Consider the following 23,518-nt stretch of genomic DNA (forward strand, 5'->3'; position numbering starts at 1 on the left):
ATATATATATATATATATATATATATATATATATATATATATATATATAGTAAAAAAGAATGGCCCCAATACAGATCCTTGGGGGACTCCCGTACCCACTTCCATTAAGTCTGATTTGATTCCTTCCACTTGCACACATTGAATTCTTCCCTTTTAATAAGTATTAAACCACGAGACCACATTGTCTGATAGACCGACCTATAGCCTATTTAACAAAATCTTATGGTATCAAATGCTTTAGTTAAATCAATAAAAAGACAAGCACAGTGGTGTTTTCCATCTAGGGACACCACAACACTTTTTAAACAGCCGTAATGGTGCTGTGTTTTTTTTTACGAAATCCTGATTGGTTGATAGACAGAAGTTTGAGTGTGTAAATACTGTGTAAGTTGTTCACTGATAAAATGTTTCAAAAGTTTTGACAAGATACATAGCTTGGAAACAGGTTTGTAGTTATCTAATAAATTAGGGTTGCCCCCTTTCAACACAGGATAAACAAAGCAGACTTCCAGATCTGTGGAATTTCCATGATTGTTAAGGAATGATTCAACAGATGTGTCAATGGTAGTGAAATAATATTAGCCGCTAATTTTGGTTCAATAAAATCAGGATCTGACAATTTATTTACATCTAGGGCTTGTAATGCAGAGCAGACATCAAAAGTAGTGATGTCTAAAAACAAACTTTGTTGTCCATTGATGCCACTCTGCATTAAGAAATTCAGAAGTTGCTGTTGTATATTTATTAGTCTGAAACAATGACCCAGATGCAGTAAAATGGCTATTAAAACAATTGACCATTTGTGATTTATCCACTGTTTTAATACCATCTTTTATCAAGAAAATACTTTGCTTTTGCTTTTCTAATCATAACTGTACATTTGTTATGAAGCTGTTTAAAATACAACCAATCAGGATTTAAGTTGGTTTGTCTGGCCTTAGCCCATGAAGCATCCCGCTCATGAATTAAGTCAGACAATGCAGTTGAGAACCACAGATTATCTTGACATTGAACTCTAAGTATGCACCTTTTATTTTTTAAAAGGTGCATACTTGTTGATAATCAGAATAAAACTGTCATAAAAATATTTCCAAGCACTTTCACTGGAATTAATGTAATTTTGTCCCAGTCAAATTGTGTGAGGTCAAAAAACCTTATTAAAGTGTTTCATGCAGCGCTTGGTGATAATTAGTGGTTTCTGCTTGGATAATTTTATATCTCTAGGTACTGCAACAACACAATGATCACTAATATCATTTGCAAATACAGAAGCTAGAGAATGTTTGTAAGGGGCATTTGTGAGAACAAGATCTAATAATATGGATTTTTCTGGAAATTTCAAGTTCAGTCTTGCTGGATGCATCCAATTCAAGTTAAAATCACCCATTAATATCAATTCTTTATATTTCAAATAATTCATCAAATAGGTTAATGTATCACTGGTAGCTGAGTGAGGTGTTTCTTGCCCAGATATGGACCATATCCAATTTAGGTAACAAACTACGAATGTTAACATGGATAAAACCCAAGTGTGACCAGGATTTTAGTTCAGTTGGAGTAGGAAAATTTGGGGCACAGCTATTATATGGTCCTGGATTTTAATTTATTCTCAGTTTGGTTCTGCATCTCATAACAGTTTGTTTGGTTCACGTTTTGGCAGAGGGTCTAAACTGCCTAAAAGATGCACACATATGTTACAAGAAAAGAAATCAACTCCCATGTTCCTGTTTCTGGGATTTTGGCTGTTACCATGACAACACATGTTGTGTGGGAGAGACAGTCAGACGCTGAGGAATGATCAGATGGTTAGACAAAAAGACCAGGGCAACTACACAGACATCTATCGAACAACCACTCACTCTTTCATCCATCCGTCCATTTTTCAGCCACGGGCAAGGTCAAGAGAGGAGCAATGCTCATCTGTCAATCCATCTGATCAACTTTTTCTCTGTTGGCTTGTGGAAAATTCAGTGAAGGAATAAAGATCTTCTGAGTCTATAGTCTAGCTTGATAACAGCAAACCTAATGGTGCTGTAAGCATGTAAGAATTAGGCCAAATTTCTATTAAACTGAATTGTGCTGTTGTTGTAAACTGAATAAATTGAATTTCACTGTCACTCGCTATTAATCTTCAAGTACCTTTACGTTGGATACTGTGATTTTTTTTGTTCCTGGATCAAAATTATTGTCCAAAAATATAGACCTAAACCTAACCCTACTCATAATGTATCCCTAAAATTAGAAGGATATGATAGTTAAATTAAGTTGTAGAAACACTCAACTATGGTTGTATGGCTAAAACTGACATTTCCTGCTAACTTATCCCTCAATTCTGATTGGTTGATTGGAATGTTGATCTAGGAACATTGCACTCTTTGAAATCACGCTCACCACATTACATTATCCTGCTCATTACAGGGTTTCTCCTCAATTTTATATAAGTATGTGGACATTCAATACTGATTTGAAGTGTCCACTAAGTGAAAATAGTAGAATGTATTAAATCACCTGTAGCAAACAAACTGAACACCACGGTTTGCTATAATATTACAGCAAGTCATTTTCACTACAGTCGATAACACATTTATTATTCAAATATATTTTTCAGGGACAATGGGAAATACTGCTGAATGCCGTGAAGGGGGAAAAAATAAAAAAATGCAGTGAGTGACCAATCAGATTCAAGTATTTTAGAGTCTCATTAAAATGTACATTTTGCCAACAAAATCCAACTTCTGTCTGGTATAATACCTGGACACGTGTTTATAGATGAAACTCTACACCTTAGAAATATTAGCCATGCTAAAGATTAAAAATATCTATACTTTTTTATTTAATCCTAAATCTTAAAGGGTTAGTTTGCCCAAAAATGAAAATTATGTCATTAATAACTCACCCTTATGCTGTTCCAAACATGTAAGACCTCCTTTTATCTTCGGAACACAGTTTAAGATATTTTAGATTTAGTCTGAGATCTCTCAGTCCCTCCATTGAAGCTGTGTGTACGGTATACTGTCCATGTCCAGAAAGGTAAGAAAAACATCTTCAAAGTAGTCCATGTGACATCAGAGGGTCAGTTAGAATTTTTTGAAGCATCGAAAATACATTTTGGTCCAAAAATAGCAAAAACTATGACTTTATTCAGCATTGTCTTCTCTTCCGTGTCTGTTGTGAGAGATAGTTCAAATCAAAGCAGGATATCCGGTTCGCGAACGAATCATTCAGTTCACCAAATTGAACTGAATCGTTTTAAACGGTTCGCATCTCTAATACGCATTAATCCACGAATGACTTAAGCTGTTCACTTTTTTAATGTGGCTGACACTCCCTCTGAGTTCAAATAAACCAATATCCCGGAGTAATGCATGCACTCAAACAGTACACTGACTGAACTGCTGTGAAGATGAACACCGAGCCGAGCCAGATAATGAACAATAGACTGACTCGTTCACGAGTGAAGAACCGGTTGCATCGCTGTTCGGATCACCAGTAGTTCTTTCAGACAGTTCGATTCAATAAACCGGTTGAAGAAAACGGTTCACCGGTTCTTTTGCACTCGACGTAATGACGTCATTTGCGATGATTGCCCTTGATTCAAGCCTTCGGTTTACCCGCACCCGTAACACTAGCACAGAATCAGTTCAGAATCAATCACCAAAAGAATCAGTTCAGTTCAGACGCTCTGTGTGTCGGTCTGCTTCACGCTGAATCACACACACACGCAGTATCATCAGCTCCTCTGTTCAAGAATCGGACACGTCTGACAGAAACGGTTCTTGACTCAGTTCTCTCACAGCAGTTCAGTCAATGTACCGTTTGAGTACATGAATTACTCCGGGATATTGGTTTGTTTGAACTTAGAGGGAGTGTCAGCCACATTAAAAAAGTTAACAGCTTAATTTATTTGTGGATTAATGCACATTAGAGACGCAAACCGTTTAAAACGATTAAGTTCGATTTGGTGAACTGAATGAATCGTTCGCGAACCGGATATCCAGACTGCTTTGATTTGAACTATCTCTCACACAGACACGGAAGGGAAGACAATGCTGAATAAAGTCGTCATTTTTGCTATTTTTGGACCAAAATGTATTTTCGATGCTTCAAAAAATTCTAACTGAACCTCTGATGTCACATGGACTACTTTGATGATGTTTTTCTTACCTTTCTGGACATGGACAGTATAACGTACACACAGCTTCAATGGAGGGACTGAGAGCTCTCGGACTAAATCTGAAATATCTTAAACTGTGTTCCGAAGATAAAAGGAGGTCTTACATGAACAGCATAAGGGTGAGTTATTAATGACATAATTTTCATTTTTGGGTGAACTAACCCTTTAATAATATATATATTTTTGCATTTTATCACACTGTAAAATGGCTATTAAAACAATTGACCATTTGTGTTTTATCCACTGTTTTAATACCATCTTTTGTTAAGCAATGGGAATGACCTGAAGCAGATCTATTACCAGTCAAAATCTTTTTTCCATAACTTACTAGCATTTGCTGATTTTTTTGGTTTTATCAAGAAAATACTTTGCTTTTGCTTTTCTAATCATAACTGTACATTTGTTACTTTTTAATTTAATCCTAAATCTTAATAATATATATATATATATATATATATATATTTATCCTAAATCTCACACTGTTTTCTCAGTTCCCCAAGTTGATAATGTAAATGCACAACTCTACTCTTTCAACTAATTGTCACCCCTGACATCAGTGTGCAAGAAAACAAGTAGCACTGTGCATGTGTCTGACTCCAAAAATGGACATAGAACCCCCATCGGATGGATCTGGCTAATATCAAACAAAAGGTGTAACCATGTTTTTTACTATTACACAGTGACATGCTCCACAGACCCCCCACCACATCTCTCTTCTTGTTTGTTATGGAACGTTGCTTAGAAACCGAAGAATATGAAAGTAATAGATCAGCATGAAGACTCACAGACTAGTGATACAGACTGAGAATTTATGAGAGTGAGTTTTTGCCATCTGTAGGTCGTTTGATTTGTCTCTGGTATTTCATATTCTCTTCTTGTCTCTTTCAAGATCTGCAATCTATGATAAAACTTTATAGAAACACAAAACATACAGTTACATAAGAATTATGGAAGAAGCAATAAACAAGTCTTTACTCATTACAGTTATTTCTTTTGAAAAAATATAATAATGCTTTAAAAGCTATTTCTTGTGCTATCTTGTCAGCTAGTTTATTTATGGTTTTATATAATATTGTTAATACTAATATAGTTTACATACTAACATGTTTAAACGTGGGAAGTTGTGGGAAATGTGGATTTATTCCTCTCTCTCTCTCTCTCTCTCTCTCTCTCTCTCTCTATATATATATATATATATATATATATATAGTCAAACAGGCAAAAATGTTGTTGTCATTCAATGATTTTTATGCCTTCTTACACTGCAGCATTTAATAGAACCTGACCTTTGACCTGCACGAGACATTTTCTAGGAGTAAAGTCAAACAAAAACAAAAAACATCACATGGATAGATTTTTACACATTTTATTTGATTCTTGGACAATGGGGAATAAATATAAGATTTACATTTTTATAGTTTTAATCCATTTGAAATATGACAACATACTGTACACAACATGTTTTAAATTCCAAGCTTTAACTTTACTAAGTAAAGGTGTGTGTATGTGGAGGATCTGGATGTCAGTTTGCCTGGGTTGTGCACCGAGTTATGTTTACAGTTGACATGTTATCCTGACTCTAGAGCATTGCTTTAGCCTCTCCAGAAGTTGCTGCTCTATGCTGATCCTTCTTCTTGATTCGGTAGATGACAATGATCAGGAACAGACCTGGAAGAAAAAAAACAAAAACATTTTCTCAGTTTGCTTCTTTTTAGTCTTAAATATTAATACAGCAAAATGCAACTTATCAGTCTTACCGATGAAGCCGAATGTTCCTGCCAGGATGCCGATGGTGCCGCTCATGCCCAGCTTCCAGCTGTGAGCTGCTGGCTCGATGTAACAGTAGCCCAGTTTAGTGCAGTTACATATACGCACTAAACAAAAAGAAAGAAAGAAAGAAATCTCAGATGAGATGTTAGACCATCATGCTAGATGTTAAGAGTGTTAAATATAAAATAAAGAGGAAGGAAACAGTTTACCATCAAACTTTTGAGTGATACCCATCCCAGCTTTGTCTTTGATGTTGATGGGAACAATGGCATTCATATCAGTTGAGGGCTTCTTCTTCAAAACCAGCCGCGCTGAGGTTCCTGCAGATGCATAAACAGGTTTACATAGTTACAGGAGTAAATGAAGTAAATACAAGTGATACTGTGTGTGTAAGCCGTTTATTTAAGAACATTTTTATTGAAGATCTGCTCACCATCCAGAGGTTTGATCTCAAAGTTTGGTGACTTCCGGTTAAGGGAGAAGGTGAAAGGCTCTCCATAGGGGTCGGCATCCTTATCTACAGCAGTGAGTGTCAAACGGGTCATATCCTGGACGCAGATGAAGCCCTGTGTCTTCTGCAGTATAGGGTAGTTGTCATTCACATCCAGCAGATGAATATCCACCTTCATCTCAGCCTCCTGCTTGTCCCCCTCTGAGAGGAACAGAAACAGACTGTAGTATTTACCAAATGACACTCACCTGGAGTGACTCCTCACCTGTCTCATAAGCGATGATCACCTGATTTCTCACCTGTTTCATAAGCGATGAGTGTGAGAGAGAGCTGCTCCACCGTCTCTCTGTCTAGAGCAGCTTTAGTCTTCAGCTCTCCAGAGTCAGCGTCCAGCTCCAACCAGTTATGTTCATCACCTTCCATCTTAAACCTGACAAAAAGAACATATGCAGGAATGACATAAAAGGCATTTAAGACTGCTATTAAAATGCTAAGTTTCACTGGCTCCCAGAGATATTTTAAATAACCTACAGTGGAGTCAAAAAGTCTTCGAAAAAAAAAAATAGTATTTGTTGTTCCATTTAAACCTAAACACCTGAATATAAACTAAATATACCCCCCAAAAATTAAAGATTTAAAAAAACTGCTGTAAAAAGTAGAAAGATTGGGCACTAATTATATATGCAAAGTTGTGACACTGATCATGTTGACTATTGAACTTCAATCAAACATCCAGATGTTCCAGATGCTCCACTGAAGCATAAGATGCTCTTTGGATCATCTCAAATAATTTGGAGAACATCACAGTTTACACAAACTCGGATTTCATGCAGCTCGAGTGCTTGAAGTTTTTTTTTTTCATAGTTCTAAGTAACCAAGGTGGGATTGTATAAAATGTTACAAGCGTATACAGAATTAAACTGAAATATTGTTTCTTTCATCAGTTTCAACATATAAGAGCTGGAACAGAGATCTTCATTAAACTTCAGAAGTAGATGTATCAAAGCCCTTTGAACAAACACTTTCATCTCATATATGATCTGATTATGTAGGAGACATAATGCGAAGCATTACTTGATAGTCTTTCCCTCTGGATCCTTGGCTTTAGCTGTCATTATTACGGTTCCAACAGTGATGTTTTCTGGAACGTTGACGTTAAGAGTTTCAACGTCAAACTCTGGAGGCTCGTCCACATCCACCAGCTGAATGACAACAAATGTGGTGGCATTTTCATCATACTCCACTCCTTTGATCAGGGGCTCAGGATTACGGGCATTGATCTGAAGGTTGAAGACGCTCTGGAGCTCGTAATCCAGTGGCTGCAGATTGAGAATATCAAAAAATAAAGAAATGCAAAAAGCATAAAACAGAAATGTAAACAGTTTTTGAATTTCAGCATGTTTTCCTCATGAGTGACGTCTTGTTACCCGAGCAATGTAGACTCTGCCCTCTCCAGTATCTTCATCAACCTCAATGGCTAAGAGGTTGTGTGGGTCTCCAGCAGCGATGTGATACTCCACCCTAGAGCTTCCTGTTCCTGGGTCATCTGCATCTGTGGCTTTGATGGTGAGCAAAGTGGTTCCCACTTCAGCTAGTTCAGGAGCACTGTGGGTCCCGTACTTCAGTAGGGAAGAAGGTGGTTATGAATCAATTATTCAATAATCAACAGGGAGAAAGAATGTAATTAATGTAAGGAGTCAAATAAAATATATACATCTTTTTTCTCGAAGACAGGGATCTCGTTATTAATGTCGATGACCTTGATGATTGCTTTACATTCCGTGGTGTAAACTGCAAACAAGTGCAAAAGTTAAAGAGCACATTCTTCCTAAAGAAAAAGAAAAAAAAGATAAAAATCTTAATTTTTATTTCATTTGAGTTCAGGCTGTGTTTACCTCCATCAGTCACATTAATGGTGAGCTCATACTGAGACACCACTTTCCTTTGTAAGTTTTTATTTGCCAGCTTGATTTCACCATTGTCGATGGTGAACATTCTGTCGAAAGGCTTGGCAGGCTTCTGTCTGATGAGTGTGTAGACTAATAATGAGTTCAGTGTGTTCTCCTTATCACTATCATGAGCAGGCAGAACCCCAATTTGGTTACCTAAACAAGATATCATATAATTAAACATTTCAAGATCAAAATTGAAGGACAATGATAAAACAGTTAATGAAATACTAAAAGAGAAAGTGGGATCCAAAAGTCTGAGATTCAAAATCTATTTCAAATCTTGTAAGAATTCGTTTTAAACAAACATTATGACATAAAATACAAGAATGTTAGAGATTTTTGTTCTCTTTACAGTGATAATGTAATCTCATTGAAATTTTGAAAACGACAAAAATGAAAATGCCATGTTAAGAATTTACAAGACTTATGCAGATTTATTTATTTATTACTGTTTAATAAAATATATATAATTAATAAAAAATGTATAAAAGAAGCCTTTTCACCAGAGTTGTCAGACTTTTTGACCCCTCTCTATGCAGTTGGTCAAATTGTGCTATGACATGCACCTGGTTTGAATTGATGTAATGTGAGTGTGTGTGTGGTCCAGGTAACCTGTGTGTATATGTGTTTATAAAGGGTCTCACATTATTACCTATGGGCTCATTCTCTTGCACCTCAAACACAGCTTCATCACACACAGGACGGTTATCATTCACATCCTCCACCTCCACATGAATCTCCATGGGTTTTTCCAACTCAACACCCTGTCCATCTTCTGCCAAGACCACTAAAGTGTACTAAAACACACACACATACATGTCAAGTTTAAAATGCAACACGCAGTTTTATACAATAAGTAATAAAGAGTGAAATATGTTGAAGCCCCAATGTAGTTTACAGACTGATATAAATTATTTCCTCTTTCAGATCAGTTTCTCAAGGATTTACCATTTCTTTCTCTTCTCTATCCAGAGGAGCGGTAACATGAATTTCTCCATCTTCATTGATGGTGAAGGGGAAGGAAAGCCTTTCTTTCTGTACCAGTCTGTACAATGCGGTGGGATCATTTGCACGGACCTAAAAAACAAACAATCAATAAATAATTAAATAAATAAAAATAAAAATAAATAATGTAATTCATCATTCAAATCATAATAATGAATAACAAATAACATTATTGTTTTTAGATCCAGACTTACTGTGGTGAGATACATAGGGTATTCCCCTTCCACATTTTCTCTGATGGTGATTGGTCCAGGGCTGACCCAGAGGTTTTGAATGACAGCTATGTTGACCCGTGTCGTGCTGCTCAAAGCGTTTGGAGCTCCGCCTCCTAAATCCTCGACACGAACGATCAGCGCATAGTCTGGATCTTGAAGAAGATTCGCTCCTCTTCTTTCTGCTCATTCAATATAAACACTCATTCATTTTTACTGATTCTGAAACAATGAAATAATGATTAATGATTCATGTTGCTTATTTGGAGCCGTTAAATTTACTCAATGTAAGTTATTAATATGACACTATTATTTATTGAACTGTTTATCAAACTCGCAGTTGTGCTTTAACTCTGAATCAGTTGATCCAATTGCTTTTAAAATGATTCACAGTTTCAGAGATCTTGAAAAACCATAGGCCTTCGTCACCTGTAGGCTGAAATGGTGTAAATGAAAAAAAAACTTCAGTCAGAGGTTCAGTCAGTAAATTATTAAATTATATAGTAAATTATTATTCCACGGCTTGATGCAATCTAATGAAGTGAAAGGCCTGCACATTTCTGTTGGTCACATGATGTTCAGTGGTGAAGTAATCTGGATTAAATCCAGCCTGGTTTCTGAGACCACAGTAATCTGCATTGATGAGGGCTGAACTGCTTGAGCTCAGTTAATGACTGTGTTTTTATTTACAGCATGTGGTACGTTCCACACACCAGAGTGAATGTAATTACAGAAGTGGTCATTCATAGACATTAACACAGCAGTTTAATCTGAGTGTGTCTGTGAGAGCACTATAATCAGTACGGTTCATCTCAGCCTCATTCTGAATGACATGTTCTGTCCTCCCTCATGCTCTCATTTGCTCAAAGAGGATCACAAACAGCGGAGACAGAGCCACATACTGCTTTCATTTGGCCCATTTATACATTTCTTAATCAAAGTTCTGTTATTTATAGCAAAATGGCAGTAAACAAGTCTCTGAGTCTGGCATGATTATGTACACAACATAAACTGCTTTTCAAAATACCCCGGAATCTATGGAAGCTGGTTTTCACCACAGAAAAAAAATGTATCTCACAATTCCAATCGAGTTTATATCTCACAAGATAATGAATTAATATCTCACAGTTTTTCTTAGAATTCCAATTACATCATGCAATTCTTTTTTTTTTTTACCACAGAATAACAAATGGGGCTTTTTATCACATAATTTAAACTCGCAATTGCACTGTGACTGTATGGTTTTTTTTTTTTTTTGCTTGTTTGTTTGTTGTTAAATATCAATTTTAAAATCATTCTGATGGTAAGTTTGGTGAATGGGAAAAAAATTCTGTGAAAACGGTGCATTGCTTAATGCTCTGTAAATACAAGTTCCTATGTTGCAAAAATAAACAAAACTACATACAGTTGCGTTAAATAACATGATCACGTGTTTTTCTGTTCTCACCAGCACGTTCGATGCATGTGTAAAAGGGATTGTTCTCCAGAGGGATGTTGTTCCTTGGAACACAGTAGTCCTCAAACTTCTTTTTCAGGACATCAGGACTGCCACGGACCTCCCCGCGGCTGTATGTTACAGCGGGCCTGGCCCTCAGAAACTCTGCTCCTGCAAAACACCAGAAATACACACGTTCATCTTCTTTTAAAGAGAAATACTGGTTTGGCATTAAACAAAACATATGCACAACATATGGGTTTTTCTGAATATCTTTTTGTTCTAAATGTGTTGACATACCTTCCTCTGTTAGAAAGATATCTCCACTATCCGGGTTAATTCCAAAGTAAAAACCATTTCCAGGATTTGGGATTTGGTTTACAATGCTGAATCTAAGTTGGGCATTTAATGTGTCGGGATCGTCTGCATCGGTAGCAAACACCTGCAAGAATGGAACTTCTGCATGCACACAAGATTAAAAAGAGAATTAAAGGTGTGTATATTTTAATTTGAAGAGTTTAAAGTTTCAATGTCCATTGATAATAGGTGTGTCTCTCACCTGCAGGTGAATGCTCTCTAACATGAGCACTGTACTGGCTCTCACTAAAGACAGGGTGGTTGTTGTTGACATCCACAACTTGCAATACAACTGAGTAAGGCCCATCAACAGTTTCACCATCTGCTGACCGTGCTTCAATCTGAAGAAAAACACACACATGTTTAGAAATGTTTGTACTGGAATTTACATTTAGATGTCAACACATCTCAGTTTTTATTAATTTATACAATTATAATTAAATAAAATAATGTAATATATTAATATAATCATGTTAACTAATAGACTACAATGGAATATCTGTTTCAAAATTATTTTCATACAACAGAACCATTTACAATGAACCACTAAATTTAATACAGTGATTTAAAATAGTGAAAAATATATAGTGAGGAGGATTTAAAATATAGACTTTCCATATACAAAATTTTAAATGTAAAACCATGTAGCTAAATATAACACATGGCCATGTCGCACTTCAACAGTGTGCTTTGTGCTTACTAGAAAAGTACAATGTAGGGATTTTGTATCTTCTTAAAGACCCAGGTGCTTGCATGTTATGTGTGATATATCATAATACAACACTAATAAATTACATCTAGATGGTGGCTTTTATCTTGGCTCCATTCCAGAGGTTGCTCCAGGAATAGCCAGCCGTCTGAAGAAATACTGATCTTTCCTTCGGTCTCTCCGCTTACATGATACGTCTCCGCTTCCTCTGTTGATGTAAACTGAACAAAGAAAGCATTTCTAGTATATTTTCAAACAATAAATTCTAAATACTACTGACAACAGATGTTCTAATAAAAATGTAAGCATAATGTCTGTCTTCATAACTAACCCGTCTGTGAAAATGAACCGTAGAAACACAAAAAGAGAGCCTGTGGTACCTGGTAAATGGGATAGGGCACAGGTGTAGCCTCTGGCACATCTAAAACTAGATTGTCTAATGGCCCCTTTATGTCCTCCAAACCAATCCCATGAGCCTGAGAGAGAGAGAGAGAGAGAGAGAGAGTGAGAGAGAGAGAATTATGAAGCCATATGAAAAATAACACCCTAAGTCACTGAATTCAAAGTCAAAATGCAAAAATCACCATTATAGATATAAGCATATTGTCAACTGCTATATTGTCTGTTATCAATCTACATCTAGATCAGTCTAGTCTTGAACAACATTAGTGGCCAATATTCTTTCTGAGAATGCGATTTCCCTGCATATTAATAAAAACATTTGACCACACTTCTTAATATATAACTGTATAAAGATGTTTTATTACTAATTTGTTGTCTTACTGCAATATAAAGTCATTTATTCAATATCAAGTCAATTATCCATTAAACCTATCTGTGCTTTGAAGGTTGCTGAATATTTGCCCATGTCTGTGGATTATTTATGTAGAACAAATGATTTAACTTTCCGAATGAATCCAGATTATGTCTCTTTGTCTTTGACTGATTAATGGAGTGTGGGCAGAGAAATGGACTTCAGCATAGTTACTCATTTATGGACTGAATAAAAGTTTGTAAGGACACTACAAGGTCGCCACGTTAAAATCCTAGTCGCACACACACTCACAATGCTGACGAGAACGGTCAAGTGTAGCAAATGTGCACCTCTCATGGTCCCAGGCAACAAAACCTGGTGGAAAAGGAATGACAACATGTGAAACAGTGCCTTTAATTGAAAGGACCTTTATCATAGTTACTGCAAAAGCCATTATAATTTACAGGAGTGACATTTATTTGCCAAATAACTTTATCAGATGACTATTTCCTGACATGACGGCCCCTGCTGTGCAAACAGAGCAATGAAGTGAAGCCACATGGTGTGACAAAAGCCTAATTACAAGTTACCCATCTGCTTCTTTAATGTTAAACTTCAGTCAATGATTATTAACAACACATACTATTCAACCAGTCCTGAGTAACGTTTCAGCAATATAAAAGACGATTTTCTTTCCTATGTGTGTGCATGGGAATTTTCTGTTATTTTCCCCTCTGTTATCAGACTAATCTATGCATATTTTGTCGGTCCCTCTGTGCATATCATATGCATAGAAATAGTGCATGAGTGGCATTTGATGGTGACATCATGACTCTCGTCATGTGGCGCTGTGTGTGTGTGTGTGTGTATCCCAGTCCATAAAAAGGTTATTTAAAGGTCACTTGGCATTCAAGCGTGGGCGGTGCCTCCTGTACCAGACAGCGCTGATAATGTGTGCATGTGTGTTTTTGTGTGTCACTGCTGTATCACAGTTTATCAGATTTTACAACGTCTGTACTGACAGATATATTACAAAGCCAAGACTTTTAAATATGAAATATTCTAGATCCACACATCTGAAAAAAGGAAGGGGCAAAACACTCAAATAAATGTTCAAGAAAGAAATGTGTGTTTATGAAGCTGTATATTTATACATCTATACAGTATATATATTATAGATCGATTTTTCAGGGTCTTTTCAGGATTCAGATCACCAATACAATATCAATTCATTTTATAATTAAAATTAAATGTTAACTTTGTTGGTAAAGGCAAACAAAATACTGGTTTCTCAGTTTAACAGTCACATCATTCAAGTAAACATGGAACAATTATTAAACACTTAGTAACTGAAAGTAAGTTGCAGACCATGGATCAATAAAGGAAGATGTTTACAGGTGTGGTTCCATACTTCAGCCTTCAATAAACATATTTATCTAGATAAAAAATAAACAGATTTATCTAGAACTGTATCACTGATCACACACATAATGTGTGTAGATAGATAAAGATCTCTAAATTAATCTGACTGTGTAAGTTGCAGTTTGGGTTCAAGAGTTAATTAAGCAGTGTCGGCAGTTTTAATGAAATAATGTATTGAAATAAGAATATGATCTAGTGGTTTACTGTTACTGGAATTTGTTTTTCGGTTACATCGGTCAGATCTATTGTGAAAGACAGACACACCTTGCGACAGATGTGACACAAGGTGACATTGAAGTTAATGTGACCTCTGATAAACTACTTTAGTTCTTTTATATATAAATATACAGATAAACTGGGTGATATGATTGTTTCTTTTTTATATCCTCGTGTCAACATATTTAATAAATCGTGACGTTCTGGTGCATAAGCTGAAATCAGTACTCATGTTCCGCTATAGATATCAGCTCAAGCAGTAGCAGTCATAAGAATTAGAGTAAAGCAGTTGTGAACAAATTCTTTCATAAGTTTTTGACTTTTTAAATTCTAACAAGAAATAAAAATGCAACAATAATTCATTAAAATTTGTCTAGATGGCTCTAACTACGGTGAAGTTTCTAGTATCAAGGAACAGGAGGCCCAGACTTGTGACCTCTGATGACATTCTGACAGTAAAAGACCAAAAAACATCATAGATACACGTTCATCTAGCAAATGTGCTCAGAAATATGTTCGCACCTACGATGCTTCAGCAAGTTTCGATATCTTTAAATGCCCTTCCACATAAGCTTGTGAACACCCTTCTGAACAACTGAGCAAAGGCAAACACGATCATAACTCAACACAGGCCTCGAAAGCAACATTTCAATGTAAATGACATATCAGTAACTAATAACACACTTCTAAAATCAGATGAAACTTGCTAAATGCAAACTTCAAAAGAGACACAGACCTGTCAGCAGAGCTCCTCTCCTCAAAAGACTGAGCGTTTCAGTCTCGAAGTGCTTCCTGCTTAAGTCAAAGTTTAACTCTGCTTTATTGAGTCTAATCATTATCTACTGATTCACCGCTCAGGGGAGTGGACTGCAAATTGAAGCTATTTTATGGTACCGTTTGGCGAATAGTGTACAGGATTGGTGGATGTGTTAATGTGTAAACATCAAGCGTTTAATTAAAAGGAGACAAAACAAAAATGCATCAAAAATCTCCCTCTGTATTTAGGGGCCTTACTTCAGTCATTTCTATGCAAGATGATAAGGACAAAGCAGAATTCTGAGGGCAAGCTTGGACAAAAAGAGAAAAATATATATCTGAAAACAAGCTGTGTGACAGATGAAAATCACAGTATATTCATACAGAGCGTAAAGGTCACCTTCACACAGCTGTGTGCTCACAATCTTGAGTAATACAGGCCAGCAATCTTTGATCCTTGCTCTTTTGACTGAGTCTTGCATGGTTGTGCTCCATGTTTCTCAGTTTCGTCTAAATCTGAAAATGAATACATCAGATAGTACTTCTGAGCTATTCAGCAGTGACACTTGAAAATAGACTTGATTTACTTACTCTAATATTGTTTTCTTCCAAACCTGCATGGCTTTTCTTTCTTCTGTGGAACACAAAAAATGATGTTGTTTTAGACCCCATTAACTTTCGCTCTATTGACAAAAACAACTGAAAACATTCTTTAGATGTAATCTTTTAAAAATACGACCACAGAAGGATTTGAAACATCAAGTTTTACAAGTTTTACACTTACATAAGATAAAGCAAATATGGATATGAATACTTCTGAAGGTAGCACTTTATTTTACAGTCCTGTTTCTCATGTACATACTATGTACTTATTATAGTAATTACAATAACTATGTAATAACTATGTAATAACTAGGTATTAACCCTGATCCTACCCCTAAACCTAACCCTACCCCATGTAGTTACCTTGTGTTACCAGAACTTTCTTAGATAAATACACTGTAAGTACACTATAAATACATGTTAGTACACGTACTGTAAAATAAAGTGCAACCCTTCTGAAAAATCTATGGTAATCACTTCCTGTAAAAGTGACCCCTTCCATGTAAATGTCTCAGGTTAAAGGCACCTTGAATGGTAGTTACTCAAGAATTTCCCATGGTTTTCCATTGACTAATTATTATGCAGTCGTATCAGCACAATGGAGAATAAGTAAGAGGGTAAAGGATAAGTTTAGGAGCGATGATACTTACTGCAGGCACTGGTACTGAAACAGAGAAACCTGCTGCTGCTACTGTGATCAACTATTATACTTCAGGTGAACACATTTTAAGTAACTTTGCAATGTAGATCTGACAGGTAATGGCCACAAAATGAGCAATTCCTGACAAGCTGCTAAAAACCATGTGTACTCACAAACGAACAGGCAACGGATGCTTAACTAGCTTCAGTCTTACAGTTTAAACACATCTTCTACATTCATAATCATTCACACAGCAGCGATCACTCATCAGCAGCGATCACACATCAGCTCAATGTGTCGTTCATTTGTCCTTCTCACCTTTGAAGGGAAGGTAGGAGGAGTGTTTCTGAATAACAGGAACAAATGTGTTCCTCTATTACACATACATTCGTCAGCAGGGCTGAGGCTGTAATCAGATATATCCGATATCTGTGAATTATCATTATTTATCAAAAAATAGATAAATATAACGATACTGTATGTAAACTGGCAACCCTTATTGATTAGTTAATGTTAGTTAATGCAGCGACAAAAAATGTGCAATACATATGTTACAGAATTACTATGCTAACATAAAAAATATAATGTCATTTAACCCCAGACTTTCAGTGTATATTTAGACTATACAGTATGCCTAATTGTAAACTTGTTAAAAACACACAATCGACATGTAAAAAATGATAATTTGGACATATGTATATCTAAAGTTGTAGTCCCTGACTAATATGTTGTCATATGCACACCATAGGAACAGCTGGTTTATGTTTTTTTATGGATTTATGTTATATGATATACTTTAGCGTGACCCCAGCCGAGAAGACATTACCATAGATATGTATTAAAAGGGCTTTTCCTGTTGTGTGCACTTTTGAAAGGACCGAAGTATTTGAGAGTTATCATAAAAAAACAATCTTTTATTTCTTTTGAATGCTATATGCTCAAATTGAGCAAAAGCTGGACAAAACGTTTCACACACAATGTACCACAAAGACGTTTCTCAGTTCAAAAGCAAATCCATCAGGAAAATCATTAAAAAAAGTTAAAGGACCACTTTTAGCGAGATGGGGTTCCCACAAAAACATTTTAGTATTTTATAGCTTTTGAAATGTTGGCATGTGAAACGGACAATGGGCAAGACTAGAGCGTTCTGTCCTTCACAGAGGGAGCGAGAAGCCTGTAATTGATGCTCTTCTACAGCACAGTCTAATATAGACATCCATGGCTTTTTTTAGAAATCACTAAATGGGGAAAAAAACAAACACTTGAACAGATACTTTCCAGAATGTTTGCACCCAAACTTCACACAAATACAATTCAAATCTTCAGACCAATTCAAAGTCTCTGCACTACAGACTCATCAGGTCATGACATGACTTGGACTTGAGTTTGAAGGCTGCTTGCTTGTTCTTCTTTGCAACCATTCTGTTAATGAAACGCTTCGCCTTCTTTGGGAGACTCTCCCGTCGCTTCTGAAGAGAACAACGTCTGGTGAGGTTCTCTGTGCTGTCTCTTCGCAGACGGAGCTGGCGGATGATGCCCTCAAACAGCGGCCAGACATTGTGTTGCATAGCTGCTGACGTTTCAATGAACTTACAGTCAAAGACAGCAGCAGACGAGCGACCCTCTAAAAAATAACAAATAAAATAATAAACGAAAATCCCCAGTGATCTAAGGTAAAACAAAGAGTCATTTATTAATCCCACAAGTGGATTTGCAGATTAAGAAGATGCTACTGGTAGCAGTAACTTTAGGTTAAGAAGTAAAGAAGCACTGAGGAGTTATACTATTTAAGTTCAGAATCACTCACCACTAATGGACACTTCCCTGCAACGAACCAGGTCACATTTATTGCCGACGAGGATGATGGGAGTTCGGTCGGCCTCACGTTGGCGTCGAAGCTGAATACGAAGATCTGATGCACGAAGGAAGCTTGAACGATCTGTTATGGCATAAACTATAATGAAAGCGTCTCCTGTCTGCAAACATCGCTCCTGTGTCCAGCCCCCCTCACCCTGATGGAAACAGAAATCAGAATTTCTCTAAACCTCTTATAGTAGTATATTAATTTACATTTCTGATGAACTAAAGGTGTTACCTGTGAGTCCCAGGTGTCGAGTAGGGTAACTGTGGTCCTCTCACCGTCTACTGTTATTGTCTGCTCAAATACTTCACCTGAGAACATTAAAAAGGACAAAGGGTTGAAGGTTATCAATCACGGCCATGGGAAAAACATACAAAATTACAAACTTTATATCTTATAGTGACAATAAAAACTGGTTTATTTGAAGTTTTCTGTTCAATCTGAAGAGGTTTGAACTTGTAGCCTAATAATATTAAATGCTCATTCTTGTATTTATAGAATTATTGCACTTATATTAAATGTTTAGTGTGCACTTCAGTAGTCCTAAAAAGGACTCTAAATAAGCCTTTAAAAATATTTCCCTAAATATGACTTTTTATCAATTTTAGCCCTGGAACCCTAGTTTGAAACTTTGTTTATAAATGTCAAAAAATCATAAAAGTTAACGTAGATCTCGCTCTCTATGGTCTGGTTTTGACTTTCTAATTCTACACAATTCTCTCTAATTCTAAATGACCACTAGACTAGCCTATATGATTCCAAATTGTAAACATTTCTAAGGTTGCACCATTATGATGGGAAAACGTTGAATAGGTGCAGCCTAAACATAACTTCTATATAACAGGCTTAGGTTATATATCCAAATTGCAATCTGAATCTAGAACATCAATGGAACGCCTAGTGATGACTTGCGATAGTTGGTGTCTGTGAACAGTTGGGAGTACAAAGAGTAAAGGCAAAGTCCAGTTAATTGTCAACATACCTCCATATAACTCGCATTCGCTGCCCATGCTGTCCGATGCTCCAGCGAATATACTAGCGAGCGCGGACTTCCCGACGCCGTTGTCCCCGAGCAGGACAACAGTGAAGGGTCGGACGGAAGTTGGAATCACAGACTCGCTGGAGAGAGCGGAGTCTGAAGAGGCGGACGAGCAGGAACTGGACCTGGACATACCGATGTCGGGAGGCGCGAAACCATCGCTCAGCAGCTGTCCTCCGTCCGTCCCGCAGATGCTCCACCGGTGCAGGTGATGCTGGACGCGGATACTGTGGCGCCGCATGCTCGCCAGCAGGGTCATTTGTGCAAGGCGACGACAAACGACGGGTGTCTCTTCGAATGTGACTGCACAAAGAATTGACGAACTAAATCGGACGCTCCAAATTGTGCTCCAATAAAAGATCCAGTCCCATCCAACAGAAACCTGTTCGACAAGATCTGATTGCTCTTGGCTTCTTTGTGCACAATTAAGCACACCTGAGTGAGGATTGGAGCTGTTTGCCCTGGTAATCCTGCACGTCTATATTTTGCGCAGTAATGTGCTTTGGGCTCTCAGTGCAGTTCATGGTTATATTAAGGTCTCAGTAGCATTGAGGATTTCCTTGACGTCACTTTTCTCTCCCAATGAGCTGCAGCGGGTCTTTCCTTTCAGCGCCCGATGGGTGTGAGTTCCTCCTGTGCGCATCGAGACGTGATTCAAGACCAGGGACCAAAATTGAGATAAAACCCGATTCAAGGAAACTTGTGGTTATGAAAATTCATTTTTTAACACATTTTATATTTGTACAGTATTTTTTAGATAATGTGTTAATTTCCACTATCCATCTCATAGCCCTTATATTTTCTAACACAGTATAAACTGGTCTTTATCTGAAAATACACAACTACCTTCATATTTCCGGATAGGGAGCAAGATCTTCATGTAGGCTATTTCGTATTCCTTGGCATCAAGTTTGAAAGCCCCTGATATCCAGGTAACGAACGTTTTGCTAACATCCCACTAAATTATAAGAACATTACTTCAGAATGTTCACAATGCTAAGGAAAAATGCCATATTATCATTGCAAACATTTTGGAAAGGTTTTAAGGTTTCACTTTTATAGTAACAAATGTTAGATGAACATCCAATTAAAACATTTTCAAAAAAAAAAAAAGAAAAAAAGAAACGTATCATTAACGGTTGTTACAGAAAACTTTTTACAAATGTGAACCTGGACCACAAAACCAGTCTTAAGTGTCAATATTTTCATTGATGTGGTTCGTTAGGATCAGATATATACCCTCATATACAGTATATACACTGAGAAATACTGGGAAGTTGTGGCCTAGTGGTTAGAGTTTGACTCCTAACCCTAGAGTTGTGGGTTCGAATCTTGGGCTGGCAATAACATGACTTATGTGCCCTTGAGCAAGGCATTGAACCCCCAACTGCTCCCTGGGCGCCGCAGCATAAATGGCTGCCCACTGCTCCGGGTGTGTGTTCACAGTGTGTGTTCACTGCTCTGTGTGTGCACTTTGGATGGGTTAAATGCAAAGCACGAATTCGTGTATGGTTCACCATACTTGGCTGAATGTCATGTCACTTTTTCACTTTAAAATCACCTTTAAAGTTGTCCAAATGAAGTTCTTAGCAATGCAAATTACTCATCAAAAATTAAGTTTTTTTATATTTACTGTAAGAAATTTTTACAAAATATCTTCATGGAACATGATCTTTACTTAATTCCTAATGATTTTTGGCATAAAAGAAAAAATGATCATTTTGACCCATTCAATGTTTTTTGGCTACTGCTAAAAGTTTACCCAAGCGACTTAAGAACCTAACCAGAACTTTATCCAAAGTTTGAGAATGTTCCCTGTTTATTGGGCCTGTTTGTCTAAAATGCTGTACAGACTGGATAAAATGAACTGTGAGTGTCATTGTCAGTGACATAATGCAACCTTGATTATAGTCTGCTGGTTAACCAGTTAAGGCCAGGTTAAAGCAGGACACCTAGGCAGAACAGTAGATCCTATTTGGCTCTTCAGGACACCTAATCACATTTAGTATAGACAGACAAACAAAACAAAAGGCATTCTCAGTCACTAGTTTGCTTATACATGTTTGGTACAGCAAATAATATATACTAAATATATTTTAAATCAAGATTTGTACTGCAGAATGCAAATCGCGGTTTGCAACTCTAACAAATCTTGGGATCCCGTTTTCTGTCGAGGCTTGCTTGCTAACACCAATTTAAAGGAAATCGATGTGGCCAATTCTGAACCAAATCAAAACTAAATTCTCATCAGGCTACATCAGTCTCTTATATATTACATGCCATGCAAACAAATCAAGGGTTCAGACAGAGTACAGCACCATAGATGCTCATGCTCTCCATGTCACGCACGCACAAACGTGCACATAAACACGTACAGAGATACAGATTGACACTGACTTAATGCTCAAAGAGGGACAAATGACAGATTATAATGAGTTATTAATGTAATTGCTGGATTATGATGACTGCTTCTATATTCAGAATTGATACAGATGAAGGGATTGGATGGATAAGAGAAATCAGAGTAGAGTGCTGGATTACCTCTTTCATTCATTCACTCCTCTAAGAGCAGATCAGAAATAGGGCATTAGAGATCAGAGAGGGTCAGAGACATAAATGGTGTTTTGCAGATAATATGAGTGATGCACCACCAACACAAAACCAAAAGCGACATGGTAATTTAGGTTGTGATAGCTGAAAAAGCTGATAAGTCAGTGTTTAAGCAGCAGCATCTACAAAAAGGGATGTGAATGGGATAGTGCAATTTGTGTGTGGTGTTGCAGTAAAGTGTGGGTTATGTTAGGTTAGTGCTATGGCCATGAGACCTGAGCTGACCACTGATCCCGAAACAGTAATTGCAGGATCTGGGCCATGCGTCAGGAAAGAAGGAATGAAAAGGGATAAGTTAATTTGGTCTTGGATAGCAAAAACACTACAGAGAGACAGATTAGCAGAATGTCAAGTGTTAAATGACCTGCATGGTCCCCCACCATATTATATATATATATATATATATATATATACATACACACACACACACACACACACACACACGCACACACACACACACACACACACACACACACAGTTAAACCAAAATCTATTCAGACACCTTCAACATTTCTCACATTATCAGTTTATTCGCTATAGTTTAGAAAATGGTAATAAAATATGAAAAGAACTCAAAGCTAGACTGTGTCAGAACAAATGCATCTGGATAATGTCAGATAACTTTGATAGATGCGTATGTAATGAATTAGGTTGAATAGCTGTCAGCTGTTAAATTTAAGTACACAATTAGATAATACCAATTTAGGTCAACAGGTTATCAAGCAATGCTTAATTTTGTTCAGTCTGTTGTGTAAAAATTTCACATAAGCAAAACATGGTCAGGTCAAAGTGTCCGAATTTACATGTTTTTGAATTTGCAAATTTTACTGGTAGTCCCCAGTATGAAGAATTTTTGGGTATTATATGTCACAGTTTACTCTATTTTGCTATTCTCACGTACATAAATGATCTATAGTGTCCTGCACACACATACACACACTACTGGTCAAAAGTTTGGGATCAGTGAGACTTTTAAAGTTTTTTAAAGAAGTATCTTATGCTCATCAAGGCTGCATTTATTTAATCAAAAAAACGGTTATCTTGCAAAATGTTGTTACAATATAAACTAATGGTTTCTATTGTAATATCCTTTAAAATATAATTTATTTCTGTGACTCAAACCTGAAATTCCATCAGCAATTTCTCCAGTATAAAGATACACAATATACTTAGCACTGCCTTATATATATATATATATATATATATATATATATATATATATATTATTTAGATTTTCCTAATTTGAAATAAAAAATATTAAAAAATAAATAAATAAAAAAATGTAAAGTTTTTTACTAGTTGTGTCTTTAATTATTAGATGTACATTATTTCACTAATATCAATCATTTTCTGTCTATTCCTAGCATAAATACAAGCTTTGCTACATTTGCACTGCACAGTCACCATTACGTCCTCGACAACCTAACTGATCTGAGCACACGTCTTTCCCTCTGGCACTACTCTGCAGGAACAATCTGCACACCTGATGGTACTTACAGTAAAGGATTGGCTGAGGAACATACACACTTCCCTACAGACCCAATACACATTG

General features: G+C 36.6%; 2 protein-coding genes across 2 annotated transcripts; both read right to left on the reverse strand.

Moving 5' to 3' along the window:
• Positions 1-5,524: 5,524 nt before the first annotated feature.
• Positions 5,525-15,296, reverse strand: LOC113116641 (cadherin-17). Its single transcript, XM_026284899.1, has 19 exons — positions 15,194-15,296; positions 13,132-13,194; positions 12,446-12,541; positions 12,152-12,286; positions 11,559-11,697; positions 11,300-11,458; positions 11,012-11,170; positions 9,547-9,746; positions 9,296-9,424; positions 9,000-9,144; positions 8,291-8,500; positions 8,110-8,186; positions 7,823-8,014; positions 7,470-7,714; positions 6,695-6,825; positions 6,378-6,596; positions 6,154-6,264; positions 5,932-6,048; positions 5,525-5,842 (listed from the first exon to the last, which is right to left on the reverse strand). Exons 2-19 carry the CDS (start codon positions 13,174-13,176, stop codon positions 5,754-5,756), a joined length of 2,598 nt encoding a protein of 865 aa, XP_026140684.1. The 5' UTR covers positions 13,177-13,194; positions 15,194-15,296; the 3' UTR covers positions 5,525-5,753.
• Positions 15,297-17,080: 1,784 nt separating this feature from the next.
• Positions 17,081-19,864, reverse strand: gem (GTP binding protein overexpressed in skeletal muscle). The gene is made up of 4 exons (XM_026284901.1): positions 19,300-19,864; positions 18,552-18,628; positions 18,264-18,468; positions 17,081-18,080 (listed from the first exon to the last, which is right to left on the reverse strand). Exons 1-4 carry the CDS (start codon positions 19,613-19,615, stop codon positions 17,803-17,805), a joined length of 876 nt encoding a protein of 291 aa, XP_026140686.1. The 5' UTR covers positions 19,616-19,864; the 3' UTR covers positions 17,081-17,802.
• Positions 19,865-23,518: the final 3,654 nt, after the last annotated feature.

Source organism: Carassius auratus, chromosome 16 (genome assembly GCF_003368295.1).
Source record: "Carassius auratus strain Wakin chromosome 16, ASM336829v1, whole genome shotgun sequence".
NCBI lineage: Eukaryota > Metazoa > Chordata > Actinopteri > Cypriniformes > Cyprinidae > Carassius > Carassius auratus.